The 14,941-nt window shown below is 41.5% G+C and overlaps 1 protein-coding gene across 2 annotated transcripts in view; it reads left to right on the forward strand.

Moving 5' to 3' along the window:
• The window catches only part of LOC149233824 (uncharacterized), a 337,293-nt gene that overhangs the window by 97,331 nt on the left and 225,021 nt on the right, over positions 1–14,941 (forward strand). For both annotated transcript variants that reach the window (XM_089379859.1, XM_089379860.1), the window contains exons 3-5: positions 609–775; positions 1,045–1,110; positions 1,425–1,477. In XM_089379859.1, the coding sequence (XP_089235985.1) occupies positions 609–775; positions 1,045–1,110; positions 1,425–1,477 (286 nt within the window). The remainder of the gene's footprint in view (positions 1–608; positions 776–1,044; positions 1,111–1,424; positions 1,478–14,941) is intronic.

The following is a 14,941-nucleotide window of genomic DNA, read 5'->3' on the forward strand; positions in this document are numbered from 1 at the left end:
TATTACCTTTTTATTGTAATTGCCTAGCTCTTTAGCATTTTTATCTCTCTTTGGAGTTTAGTGATAGGAGTTACTTTTGCACTCTCACTATTTGTATTGGGTTTACTTCTGAGTTCTATTGACTTACTATTGTGGTCATTCATTGGACATTGATAAAATTATCTTATCTTATGATGATTTATCTTTATCTATATTAGTGTCATGTTGTGGTTGTTCTTTGAATATATACTAGCTACTCATTCGTGATCCAGTTGAGGATGGTAGTTTGCATTTTAATCTCATGATCTAGGATCCAACTGAGTTTATTTTATATTCACTTTCAAATGTTCTTCATTAATTATTGATTTCATCTGCACAATTTTCCAATAGTCTCTCTGACCAAGAGAGTAAACAATATTCTCTGTTGATAAATTGCTATTTTAGGATTACATGACCAATGTTTTAGGTATTTGTCTAGATTCTTGTTTGCTTTGAGTTATGGCTAAATGCGATGCATTCTACATCATAAATACCTTCATATAAAAGTGTGAGAACGTCTTGTTTATGGCAATTGTCATCCTTGGTTTTTCCCTTTATGTTCAAGCAAATTAACTAACTTTTATTTGCAGAGCGTTTTATAATAGTATCATATAACATTCTTGCTGACTATCTTGCTCAAAATCACCGGCAACAACTTTACACACACATACCTCTTCATATAATGGACTGGAATTGGCGCAAGGGAAGGATACTGCTGGAGTTGGGCTTGTGGTCTCCTGACATTATTTGCTTACAGGCATGTTAATGCTGATTGATTACATTCACTTATTTTATTTTCGATTATTTCCATACCCACAATTTGTTTGGTTTGTGGATCTTTCAAGGCCTCATTCCTTGTGCGAATTGAAAAGGATGGTGTCTGTGAACTGCTTTTTTCTATGGTTACACATTAGAGCTTAGTTTTTTCATGCCTATATTATGAGTACATCTATAACAGTATTGTAGCTTGCACTGGAAATTAGGTTACAATATATCAATGCCACTAACAAGTTCATGCCCTGGCAGGAGGTGGACAGATTCCATGAACTAAAAGAGGAATTGAAGCAAAGAGGCTATGGTGGAATCTGTAAGGTCTGATTGTGTTGAAATAGTCCTTTTTTTATTTTTCCATATGTGTCCATATGTAAGATCTAGGTTGGCAGAAGGACGGCTTTCCATACAGAACATAACATTAATGGTAGCCATATTTTGGATTGCTATGTGGTCTGCTTATATAAGTAAATAAATAAAGTTTCACAAAAGATGACTGTACTAAGTGTCTCTTTAGTGGAAACCATATTTTCTTAGAAATGGATAAGTGCATGATTATAAATTTGTGACGTGTTAGAAATATTCTTTTGCAGCTTTCGGCATTATGGTTATTCAAGGTTTTTATGTAAATGCAGGAACGCACTGGGAGAGCCACAGATGGTTGTGCTATTTTCTGGCGCACTTCACGGTAATAATACCTTTATGCAACAGATTCTGGCTGACATAATGTGAAGCTCTTTTGTTACCTCTGGCACAGCTGTATGTAACATAAAATGCACTGGTTTAGTGGTCAAAGTATGACACATTTTACATCTTATTTTTATCTCTCCGTGAATACTTATGATAGAATTTTTATATCTAAAAGTTTTGTAGATTGAAAGTAATGGCAAACCCGTTGAATTATTCCATGAAAACATTATTTTAATTGTTAGAGCTGAAGGTTGTTCTGCTTGTTGGTCATTATTTACTTAAGGTTATGCTTTCAAGATGAGAAGATGCGTAGTTGAGCCTCTATTAAAACTATGGAAGTCAGTAATTATTTTGATATTACAGGATATGGAAATGCACTTTCTAAGATATTTGAAGCATTCTACTTGTCAATATTTGTAAATATATAGGTGAGTCCGTACTGTTCTCCATTGAATCAGCTTGTTTGGACTTTGTAGGTTGGCACCAATGTAGCAGACATTTGTTGAAATTTATATTGATCCGGAAATTCAACCTTTAGGGAAGTGGATGTTTGAAGATTAACCCAAGGCCGTTTTATGATTCAATTGATCATTAGTCGACTTTGTTTATGGGAGGGTAACTCCAATTTTCAAATCGAAGTCATTCAAATCTGAATTCAACTTATGTCCTATGGAAAGCAGTGTGTATATACTATAAACATATTGAAAAGATGTGTGTATGCATAAATGAACCCACTATGTAGTAACAGGACCAGAAATTTTAATTTATAATTTTGAGATGCATTTTCTGCAATGAAAATGGGGCTTCAGAGCCCACCAAAACCACAAAACCACCACAAAACAGATTTGCTGCGTAATCAGTAATGAATGCTAGAAAGGCATGAAAATCACTTCCAATGAACTACCTGAAATAATATTAAATTAAACTTGAGAAAAAAATCTTTTATTTAGCCCCTTGAAATGGATGACCATGGTGTACGAGGAGAAATCATCATATCTTGGGCATATGGAGGCCATCAGGAGTGAAAGGAAAGGCAAAGCCACATACTGATCCAGGTGGATATTGGTGGCCACCCACCTTTTCCACTTGGACTCCACCATTGTTTCTTTCAATTTTTCAGTTTCCTTAATTGTAGCACAATTTACTATTTTTGGCAGTTTTTTTGGGTCCTGAACTTTTGGAGCTGTTTTGAGGCCTTAAACGAAGTTTTTTTGGAAAATCATTGGTGGCATATATGAGTTTTTAACTCCATATTCATTGTCAGTAGTTGTAGTCCTCAGATAGATCTTTTTAACGAGGTATCGTGTGCATCAAATGGAGATCGTATGCCAAAGTTACAACCTCCGGAAGTTGATGTACCAATTTACCCTAACGGGTCCTGTAGTTTGGCGTTTCATTTCCTAGCGTTTGGTTTTTGGACGTTTGGGGTTTTCCATTGTTTCTCAATAATAAATAGGCCCTCAAGCCTCATTATAACACAGTGTAGAGGCATGTAGGCGCCACATCTCTTCTTAGAGATAAGCTACCATCGTCCGAGCTAGTTTATTTCCATTCTGTATGTAAGCATATTTTAGTTCTTTGATATTAATGAAATGAAGTATTTTTTCTGCTGCATTCGTGTATTTATGGTTATATCTGTAATTTGTTGTGTTCTTGCATAAATCCGGATCAGTGGTATTAGAGCGGTTTGCTCTTTCTCTGTTTTTCTTTGCATGTCTCCAACGAGGTCGAGATATAAGGAGTTAGGGCTTGAATTGGTTGAACATTTGCAAGACCAGCCTCACAAACCCCGACGGTCTCCCATGGCGGAAGAAAAGAAAGATGAGGGGGCATGAGATCATATCAAAATTTTGCTCGAAGAAGGCCTTGAGTGACAAAGGAACGCGATGCTGGACAACTTTGCCCAGATCCTTCAGCGACTACCCAAAGGCTACACTTCTAGTTCCAACAGCTACTCGGGAAGTGCCACACCCTTTAAGGTACAAATTAACTTTGACATCCCCATATTTGAAGGTAAAATAGATGTGGACGCCGTAGATAAATGGTTGAATTTGTTAGAAGGATATTTTTTCTGTTCATGATTTTTCCAGCCGGGAAAAGATCACTTTTGCACTTCTCAAAATCACCCCCCTTGTCAAGAACTGGTGGAAAACCTACTGTGAGTAGAAGAATGAGAGGGAACCCTCACTGTTTTTAGCCGCACCCACATGGAATTCGTTCCAAGATGCTATTAAGGAGTAGTACTACCCTGTCGGGAGCTATGAGGATAAATACATAAAGTGAACCACACTGCAGTAGGGAAGGGACCAAGACGTGCTGGAACTTACCAATTTTTTTCATACCCTTCGCACGAAGTTGGGTATCAAGGATTCTAAGCGACATTTGGTGCTCAAATACCACATTTGTCTACACAGGTACATCCAGGACGAGATGGAGTTCCTGGATATCTCCTCGCTCAGCACGACGTACCGATACACTATCAAGATCGAGCATAGGTTTAAACAAAAGAAGCGAGGCTTTGGATCTGCGAATCCGAAGCAAGGGAAAGGTGCCCCAAACCAGAGAACAAAGGACAAAGCCAAGGCGGGGTGACCCAAGACGACTTGTCAAAACTGCAAGAAAAAACGACACCACGAAGTCAAAGGACACAGGAAAGTGGTGTGAGTTCCATAAGTGCCCCACTCATAACGCAAGTGAGTGTCGGGCTAAGCAATCGCTGGTGGCCGAGTTGAAGGCTTCAAAATCAGATGCATGTTCCGACTCTGAGTTAGAACCCAAAAGGAGGAATGACAAAGGGAAGGAGATTATTTATGTGGAGCCCAGCGCCACTGTTGCCACCACCAAGATCCATAAGAATGAGCTCGAAGATCCAGAGGAGGGGGAGCGTCTTTTCCACTCACAAATGTGGTTGAAGAGTTCGCCGCTGCAATTCATTGTCGACAGTGGGAGCCAAAAGAACCTCATTTCAGTAGAGGTCATGAAGCAGCTGGGCTTAACGACCACACCACACTCGCATCTGTACAACATCGGGTGGCTGCATCAAGGACGAGTTCTCCGAGTCAACCAATAGTGTCACCTTCCCTACAACATCAAGCCCTTCATAGATGAGGTATTGTGTGATGTTGCTCCTCTTGACGTTTGTGATGTATTATTAGGAAAACCATACTTGTGGAAGCGATATGTTGTATATGAGTCTAGACCTCGTTCTGTGATTATTTCTTTGGGTAATACGTTATACAGGATACCAGACGTAGCCCCGCCTACCGCCATCTCTTTGATATCTGTTAAGCAATGCAGTAAATTTATTTTCTTTCTGGTTCGCTCTCAAAGTAAGGGGAAGATCGTAGCCACATCCATGGCCCTCGGGAAGGGTTCCTCCACGCCACAAAAGCAAATGGATACGGTCATGAAAGAATACAGGGGCATCTTCTCCTCACCCACAGGGGTACCATTGCACTATCAGGTCAAGCATTCGTTCGATTTGACTCCCGGAGCACCTCTACCCAACAGGTCGATATATCGCCGCTCCATTATGAAAAATGCCAAGTACAAGCAACGACATGATCAACATCGGGTGCCACACAAGTTTCAGGTGGGCGACAAAGTTTGTTTGCATTTGCAGAAAGAATGCCTTACTGGAGCTTATCGAAAGCTCATACCACTCCAATATGGTCCTTACACCATCACCAAGGCTATGGGAAATAATGCTTTTGAGCTCAACATTCCTCCATTCCTTGGCCTACACCCAGTGTTCGATGTGGACCGCCTTCGACCATACTTCCCACAATTGTTGGACACATCAGACATTGCAGAACAACTCACACCAACAGAGTTAAACCCAGATTGCATGGAACAAACCACAACTGATCAGATTATGGACACATAGGTCAAGAACACTCGCCAGCAGAAGATCCAACTATATTGGGTTGTCAAAGTTGGCCAACTCTTGCACCAAGGCAAGTGGCTCACTAGGGACCAAGTTCAACAAAAGTTTCCTCATCTCATGGAGGAACTCAACGCAATGGGGACCATAGCTTCCAAAGGGGGGAGGAATGATCCAGGTGGATTTGGTGGCCTCCCGCCTTTTCCACTTGGACCCCCACCATTGTTTCTTTCAGTTTTTCAGTTTACTTAATTGTAGCACAATTTACTATTTTTGGCAGTTTTTTGAGTCCTGAACTTCTGGAGCTGTTTTGAGGCCCTAAACTATGTTTTTTGGAAAATCACTAGTGTTAGCAGTTGTATTCCTCGGATAGATCTTTATAACGAGATATTGTGTGCGTCAAACGAAGATCGTATGCCAAAGTTACGACCCCGGGAAGTTGATGTACCAATTTACTCCAACAGGGCCCATAGTTTGGTGTTTCATCTCCTAGGGTTAGGTTTTAGAATGTTTGGGTTTTCCATTGTTTCTCAATAATAAATAGGCCCTCAAGTCTCATTGTAACACAGTTCAGAGGCATGTTGCCGCCACATCTCTTCTCAGAGATAAGCTACCATCACTCGAGCTAGTTTATTTCCATTCTGTATGTAAGCATATTTCAGTTCTTTGATATTAATGAAATGAAGTATTATTTCTGTTGCATCAGTGTATTTATGGTTATATCTATAATTTGTTGCGTTCCTGTATAAATCCGGATCACATACCTAGCAGAAAGGATGATCTGGATGCAATGGAACAATCAGTTTTTATCCATGATGCATTGATATTGTTGGAAATGAACAATAAGATTGAATCTTCAAGAGAAAATAATAGGAGCCCAGATTCCAAAACTGAAAGAAGGGTTATGAAGCTCTTCCAATAACACAACCACTTGGTCCAATTGTGTATAAAAGATGAGAATGATGTGCTCTCTGTTAAACACACATGGGCAACAACAGAATCTGAAGGATAAAACATGAGAGTACGTTTTTATTAACAAGTGATATACATTTATAGTACATGGTTTGACCGTTGGGTTCCACATCCCAAGGTCTCTTGGACTTCCTTTTGTCTATTCCGCTTCCACACTAACCCATTGAGGATTAGGTGTCCAACATTCCCCCCTTAATCCGAAGGGTTATGTATGAATCCAAGAAGAGAGCTGTAATACAAAATGTGCAAAAATGCATGGTAGCACTAGGCTGAATGTGCTCTCTGAAATGTTGGTATAAAGGGCGGTGGTTTAAGGATGACCACCAAAATTGGAACGCTTAGTGCAGTTCTCGGAACTCTTCCAAAACTGGCAAGAAGCTGAAGTCTTCTGCTAGAGGAAGTGCTCCTATTGTTTTGAAGAGGGAAACCTTCAACCATGAAAGGGAGGTCTCACCCCACATAAAAGGGAGAACTTCAACCTAAAAAGGGAAGTCTCAACCTGTGATGGTTTAAGGATGACCAACAACTCTGGAATGCTTAATGCAATTCCTGGAACTCTTCCAAAACTGGCAAGAAGATGAAGTCTTCTGCTAGAGGAAGTGTTCTCAATTTTGTTCCTGGAATTCTTTCGAAACTGGCAAGAAGTTGAAGTCTCCTGCTAGAGGAAGTGTCCCAGATTACCAATTGAAAGCATGTTCAGGGGCATCTTTGTTTCTGGCTACAACTTTGAAACTGGTGTGGTAGGTTGTGGCTCAGGCTCGCTTGATGTGACTTTGAAGCTTGTAGATGACTATCATTTCCCCCCCTGTCAGATACAAGATGAGATGATGGAGAAAACTCAACTGCAAGACTGTTCAATACTCTGGAACAAGTTCAGACATATCATTGAAATATCTTCTTGGCTGTTGATGCCCATTGCCAAGAAGCGATCCATCCAAAATGAATCTTTGTTCTTGCAGGACGTTTGTTTCTGAGGCATCTGTGTGAAGAATGGGTGGTTTTATTACAGTGCTTACATGGATGAAGATCAAAACAATGATCTTTCAAATGGCTAACTCGGTCACAGTGTTGGCATTTCACAATCTGTTGTTGTTGTGGAAGAGGGGCAGAATCTAGAACAACTGGAGGTGAATTTTCATGAAGGAATCCAACACTCTGAAACTGAATGGGTCTTGAGTAGTCTGGAATATGAAAGTACAAGTCCTCATATCCAAGACCAGTTCTGTGCTTGTTGTGGACAAGCTGTTCCCAAGGTCTGATGATGGGCTTGGGAAGTGCAGACTGAGTTTCTGCATCTGCATGTACAACTGCTGCTTTATTGGGTACTAAATCTGAACCAATTGTAACATTATTGACTTGCTTCTGATGGGTTGCAGTCTCAATGTTCTGAACAGAAACATGTTCAAAATGACTCCTTTGTTTTAATTCTTCTTGCTGTAGCTGAGATTCGAGCTGCAAAAAATCAATTTTCTCTTGTGCATTTTGTAGACAGACCTGAATGTTTGTGAGAGAAACTTTGCTGATTTTTAATGTATCACAAGTGGTAGACAATATCAGAGTTTTGAGGAACTCTAATGCTTCATTGATTCTGGCCATTTTTTCTTCAATGTCAGAATTACACCTTAAAATTGATCACAATCAACAATATTTTTTATAAATGTGCAACAAATGATCAGTGTGCAACTAGCGAGCACCAATTACAATCCATATAAAAATAAGAGTTTACTCATGACCAACACTATGTTCTGACAATACAACCGACTAAACTTTTCTCCACAAAAGATTACTATTATTTGTCAAAACAATCACAACCTTTATACAACCCACCAAACTCTTATGTAGCAGTCGAAGTAACAAGGAATCAATGCATATATATGTAGACAAAAACTATAATGAGTTTTAAATACAATGCCACACTGGGGCAACAACAACTGCAAACTTGCTTGGATCCTTCAAATACTCCTTCACTTTCAAAGCAGAAATGATGGCTATCAAAACTTCAACAACTATAGCACCATGTCATGGACAGGACTTGAATGCTCATATATAAATGCTTTGACTAGGGTACAAACAAATATTCTCTGATCTTGCCACTTTCTTCAAAGAAAACAATCTGCCCTCATATATCACACAGAATTTATGGAGAGCTAACAACGCATATGCCAGAATGCAATATATAAAGAGTCAACGATACCTCCAGTATTCCAATAAGAATGATGAACACAACAGTGACCCACTTGTAGGAGCTACGCACCAATGAAAGGATTATTCCACATGTTTCTTTAACACACAGCTTCTCTTGTGCGAGTCTCTCTGCTCTCCACGCCACTGCGAAGCTGTTCTGCGGTGCTTCTGATTCTCCAGACTTTCACATCTATAGCTATTTGATCATATAGATCATGTTGAGGCGTTTGCAAGATAAGACAAAAAATATATTCAATTTGTTAAACACAATTAGCCATGAAATTTCCACTAGAAAATGGCTGAATATTCGGATTTGGAGGCAATAAATAGTTTGTGAATAGTTACAGTATCTTTCAATCTTCTGCAAAAGGCATCTATATGCACGTTCTTTGTATCATATCAGAGGTATATATCATCGGTATATATCAGCAGCGTATGGACAGCGTATTCAACAGAGGCTTTATATACCAGAACAGAGGCGTATTCAATGCTCACCGCACCAGTGCAAAACTCGCGTCGGAATCCCCGATTTGCAAAACCCTCATGTCCGAATTATACCCCAAAGAAGGGAGTAGTTCTTCCGGCCAGTCACTGTAGAACTGGAAATTACTATTCAGTTCTCGAGACAAGCCCGTGGAGCACTCGTTCATGGAATCCGCCAAAAACACTGCGTCCCCGCGGGACCTCTCCGGTATCGATCTCAGGACCTCCTTGGGCTGCAGCTCATGCCGCTAATCGAACTCATGACCTTTCATGCAATGTATATTTTGAAAAACCAAAAAGGCATCAAGGACCGTGGCACCTTCAGTCACAATGCTTCCTGCTCCATGTTAACATGCTCATTAGAACAATAGTTGAATTCTAAAGTTTTGTCTTTGATATTAGATAGCATTCTCTGTGTCTCCAGCCAAGCTTTCAGGGGAAGACGTCAGTCTTAATTCCCTAGAACCATGTACATACCCATCATCCTCATCTTCAGAGGAATCGACACCATAAACAACCCCATTAGCACCAGCTGCTTCGATATCTCCACGCCAACGTATATGCACAAAGCTAGATTGGACTTTAACGATGCAGGAGGCGCCACAGGACTTGATCTTGACACCTGTTCGAAGCTCGAGAGAAAACCAGTAGATTGGTATCGATGGATTGTAGTTTACATTGATTTTCGACCGAGAAAATGGGTTTATCAAAACTGTGGGATGCCCAGACAGTGGGTGGCCCTCTCTGCAAGCAAGCTTTGGTGCGATATGCGTTCGTTACGCTCCCCCCATAGAAAGCTCAATGGGCTTTTCCACAAATAAACAATCAACTCGCTTTAACAATTTTTGGAATTCAAAAACAGTGAAACTCAATAATATCTCAATAATATACCAGAACTGCGTTAACACTTCAATGTTCAAATCAACGGACCAGCGTTCAACTCAATCAACGGAGCAGCGTTACAAATTTGGGCGTTCTCTGTGGGAGTTGGGCGTTCATCATAGAGATTCGACGCCAGGAGCTGGGTAGTCATCATAGAGATTCAATGCTCCAGTTCTAGAAAACCGAGAGACGTTACACCCATACAAAAAACGTGCCAACAATGATAAGTCAGAGGTGCGTTCTTGCTAGGGCAGAGATGGCAGGTCTGAGCAAGGAGCGTTTTTAGAAGGCAGGTTGAGAATGCAACGAATAGCTCTGAGCGAAAGTTAGGTTTGGCAGAGTAATGCCTACTGCGGTCGGACCAGTATGTAGATCGACAGAACGCACCATGAACGAGCTCACCCTTTGCGTTCTTAATGTAGGTATGTAGGTGACAAAGGAATGGCAGGGCTGAGAAACGTCAACTCTGTCTTGACAAATGCTCAGAAAGACACAAATCTACAAACTTTATTGAAACAAATAAGCACAGATTTACATAGGCCACAACAAAAAATGGCTCACACAAGATTGAGCGGGTTATGAACGTACCAGCTCTGATACCATGTTAAACACACATGGGCAACACAGAATTTGAAGGATAAAACATGAGAGTACGTTTTTATTAACAAGTGATATACATTTATAGTACATGGTTTGACCGTTGGGTTCCACATCCCAAGGTCTCTTGGACTTCCTTTTGTCTATTCTGCTTCCACACTAACCCATTGAGGATTAGGTGTTCAACACTCTCTAAAAGCATTTGTAGTTGTTGAAAGCTACCTCTAAATGGGAGTTAACCTCATGAGTGCTCTGATAACATATTTGGAAACCAATAGTTGGGTGACCACAAGATCGAACACTACAGAGAAATATCTCACACAAATCAAAGACTAGGACACCTATATTTATGTGGTAAAAACCTTAAAAGGGGTAAACATCCATGGAGCAACACAAAAGTTGTATTATTGCTTAAGAAGGCTCACATTCGGTTCAATATTAGCGGTCATGCAACATCACTTCGACATTAGGGACAAATGACCCTCCATGATCTTGAAATAGGTATCATGGACCAATCAAGTGATAAACATGGATCAATTGTGGTGAATACAAAGAATATGAGGACCATGGATCACCTATGCACAAGATAGAATGGTGAATATTGGATAAATCAAGTACAAAAGCACACAAAACACATACACCATTGGTACATTAGACCAAGTTGGTCTTAAGCAACCCTAATATCTAATATCCTAATAAATGTTGCAAACATTTGTTAGATTTCTGCAAACATAGCACCCAACACTTAAATTCCTAGTAGAAAAATTGATCTACTGATTTAAATGCACAGCTAGGTTCCTGAAACAATAAAATTCAGTGGAAACAAATATATGATATCAATCACAATGACACGAATAGGTTCTGCCCAATCAAATCGATTCATCATAAACAATGACTCAAAACATACTTGGGCTCCTGCTCTGGGATAATGGCCCAATTGAGAAGATACATAATACAAAATAATCCTAGATCTGATCCAACAAATCTGCCCTATATCGGTGTTTGATCTTCTCTGCAGATTTGGATCTTCAGCCTCTCTGCACTCCCTTAGACCAGGGACTCTGAAATATCACTCTTCTCCTCCTAAGGCTAGTGCCATTGTATGGTATGTCTTTTCCCTTTGCCTAGCCGTGCTTTTATAACTTTGCATTGAGCTAAATACCTAACCCTAATCTCCAAAGTGATTGACGACTGAGATTAGATCTCACTTCACTTGAGATCAATGACTAAGATTAAAGCAAAGTCACTAAAGTAATTTACTTTACTTTTCCTAAGCTTACTTTAGCTCAATGAGCTAACATACTAGTATGTGTTTTTTCCTAAGTTAGAATTAGTCTAAGTTACATTAGCAATCTTGTTCACACTTGGGAAAGTTTTCCAAGGAGAATGTGGGCGACTTTTACATGCCTAGACACAAGGCCTGTGCAGAAGTACCTGCCCAAGCTACGAACTTCAACACTCCCGTTAAGTAAGGGAGGTACCTTTGCCCCTTGGAACTATCTTTGATCCTGGAACTATATCTGCTACCTTGGATACTCCCTCTAAACTGGCTTCTTTGCCACCTAGTTTGGAAAGATCCTTGAACACCAACTCTCCTTGGTGTTGTCCCTAAAAGCCTCATGCTTCTGAACATCCTGCAAGGTAATCTCGTACCAAGAGACCTTGACAGACTTGGAGGAATTTGTCTGCTACTTCTCCCTGTTAGAAAATTATATATTACAGAGCAATGGAACACATAAAATATTGCAGAAATATAAACACAAAAAAATGCATAAAACAAGAGACACACAGATATACGTGGTTCACCCAGTTTGGGCTACATCCACGGAGAAACAACCAGTTCTTCCTTTTATATTATCCGACAAACTGAAGAATACAACTTACAGCAGATTCGCTGTAACACCCTCTTCGCTCTCAATCTCCTCTCTCTTCCTCACTCAGAATACAGATCTACATAGACACAATACAATTCCCTCATATATAGTGAGGGGTTGCCTTCTAGGGCAAAAAACCCTAAATTAAACATAACTTCTACCGTCAGATCATCCGCCTAATGAACGACCCAGATTGACTAGAAATGACTAGACTTTTACAAGGCAATTTTACATCTATTTTTAGCTTGGCCCCCAGACCCCCCAGCTGGGGGGGATTAGCCCCCCCGGACCCTCGCGGGGGGGACAAGTCCCCCCCGCACCCCCCGTGTGGAGGGGTGTACAATCTTCCTGGGGTATACATCTGACTGAAACCTTTGAATACAGAAGATAATCAGGCTCCACACCCAACACTACATGAACTTGAATGCTGACTCCCTTTGAGTTGCTCAACCTTTGGAGCCTCCCGATTTTTGTTCTCTGTCACTGCAATGCTTCTTGCCATTGCTTCTGTGCTAAGTTCTTTTAGCATTGTTCTGGGTTTGTATCGGTCCTTAGAGACACCCACAAACTCTGCTGCCAATCCCTCGATTGGTACGGTCTCTCTCTCTTCCTCTCTGGGGGTTGACTTCTGCCAATCTTGTTGGCTACGCTATTGGTACTGTCCTTCGTACCATGCTCTGACTACTACTAGCTCTGCTAACAATTGCTGGTTCATGCTTGTCACGACAGATCATTGCCTAGTGACTTCTTTTGACCATTGCAACTTGATCATGTCCAATGCAACACTCTGCTTGTGGCATGATCCTTCACACTGCTCTGTGGCACTACTTGTAGCATCTTGACTTCCACAATCCACTATTGAAAACTACCTCATGCAACCCTGTTTACAGTCCTTCTCTTGGACTTGGCTTAGGTCTCTGCAGCCTGTGCGCTACTGCACTCGTGCGTGGTTGCTTTTCTATTGCATCGCGCATGGACCTGCTGGCATCTGTTTGTTGTGTGGGTCACCTTGCGGCCTCACACAACGACTTCCCTTGCTATTTGGATTCTCTATCTATGGCATCGCTCATCACTTTGCCCCCTTGCATGCATCTTGCAACTTGGAACTAGTCCCGCATGACACCTATAGACCATTCCAACCCGTTGCCAGCTTAGTGCTACTTGCCATCTTACTTCTATGGTTGTTAGTGGTTGTGGCTAAATCTTGCCGACAGTTCCATCTGTGCATGGCCTGTCAGCACTCACTGAATCTGCACCACGACTTCTTGTCACAACCACAGGTCACCCTTGCCATGTTCTTTCGACACCTCTGCTGCTTGACTCAACGACTGTCGGTTTGTTCAGGGGGTCACCACCAACTATCTGCTATCAACCCTAGCCACCACTGTGTTGCTTAGCGTGACCTGTCGACTAATAGAATCAACAGCTCAGAGAACCTTACATAGCTTGATGACTTTCTTGATCCGTCGCCGACTCCTTGAGCCGCTTTTCCCATGTTAGCTGCTATCCTGTCACTTGCCGCTGGAATTTGACTATGGGGCCACCTCTCCTACGACTTCTCTGCACCACTACGACCATGAGCTAACCTATTGTTGCCACCCTTATCTACTGGCTCGTCCACGTGCTGCAAGCTTGTCCGCTTGCGACACCTTATCGTTAGCCTCCTCACACTTCCCTTTCGTGGCATGTTCATTGGCCGCTTGTGCTTGCTTTGCACTGTCGATTGCTATTATCTATGGTAATTGGGTACCGTTGGGGGGGCCACAATCCCACCTTCAACACTTCTTGCTATTGGCTCGACCTCCCTCTTCCACCCCCTCTGCACACGAGACACCATTGCGCCCTGACCCATGTGCTTGAATCCAATCGACAACTTCCTCTGAATGTGGCCGAGTAGCCCTAATGGCTTAGGTGGGCCGTGTTATCGCTCAATTTAGCAGGGGCCCTAGGAGGGGTTCCGAAGGGACTACTACTAGATCAAGTGGCAACAATGGGACAAGGACCCACTATCACCTCAGTCGATGTCCTTGCTCTTTACGAACTTTCACCGATGGGAGGAGTCCCGGTATAAGGAAATCACTAGGAAAGATGAATCAATGATAGGATAGGTAGTGATTTCTAGGGCCCATTCACAAGAGAGACTCAAATAATAGGGTTTGCTTGCTTTAGAAGCAAGGTGAAAGGCTCTCTAAGAAAGGCTCAAGGGAGGCCTAGACCTAGGGATTAGAGGTATTCCTTAATGAGGGATGCCTAGACCTAAGATTCCTTTAGAAGCAAGGTTTCTAAGTGGCCTTGTGAGATAAGTAATGATGGAGATATGGGACCACAAAGAAGCCCAAGAGGACCAAAGCAAAGCCTAGGGTTTCGAGCGAATCTTCAAACAAAAGATCTAGGTTTAGCAAAGGAGGAGTCAATGTTGAGTGAACTTATTTTGAGTTTTCTAGCAAAATAGATCCCTTTGAAGGCCACTAACCTAGAAGGACCAAGAACCAAAGGATTTTGGAGCTAGGGCTTGGTGTATTTCACAAACTAACTGTAGGATTGACTTCAAATTTGGAGGGCATGTGGAGGACACCCCACCGCATTT

The sequence above is a fragment of the Pinus tabuliformis genome, chromosome J (genome assembly GCF_031772625.1).
Source record: "Pinus tabuliformis cultivar Carrire ecotype Pingquan chromosome J, CPIR1, whole genome shotgun sequence".
In the NCBI taxonomy this organism is placed as follows: domain Eukaryota; kingdom Viridiplantae; phylum Streptophyta; class Pinopsida; order Pinales; family Pinaceae; genus Pinus; species Pinus tabuliformis.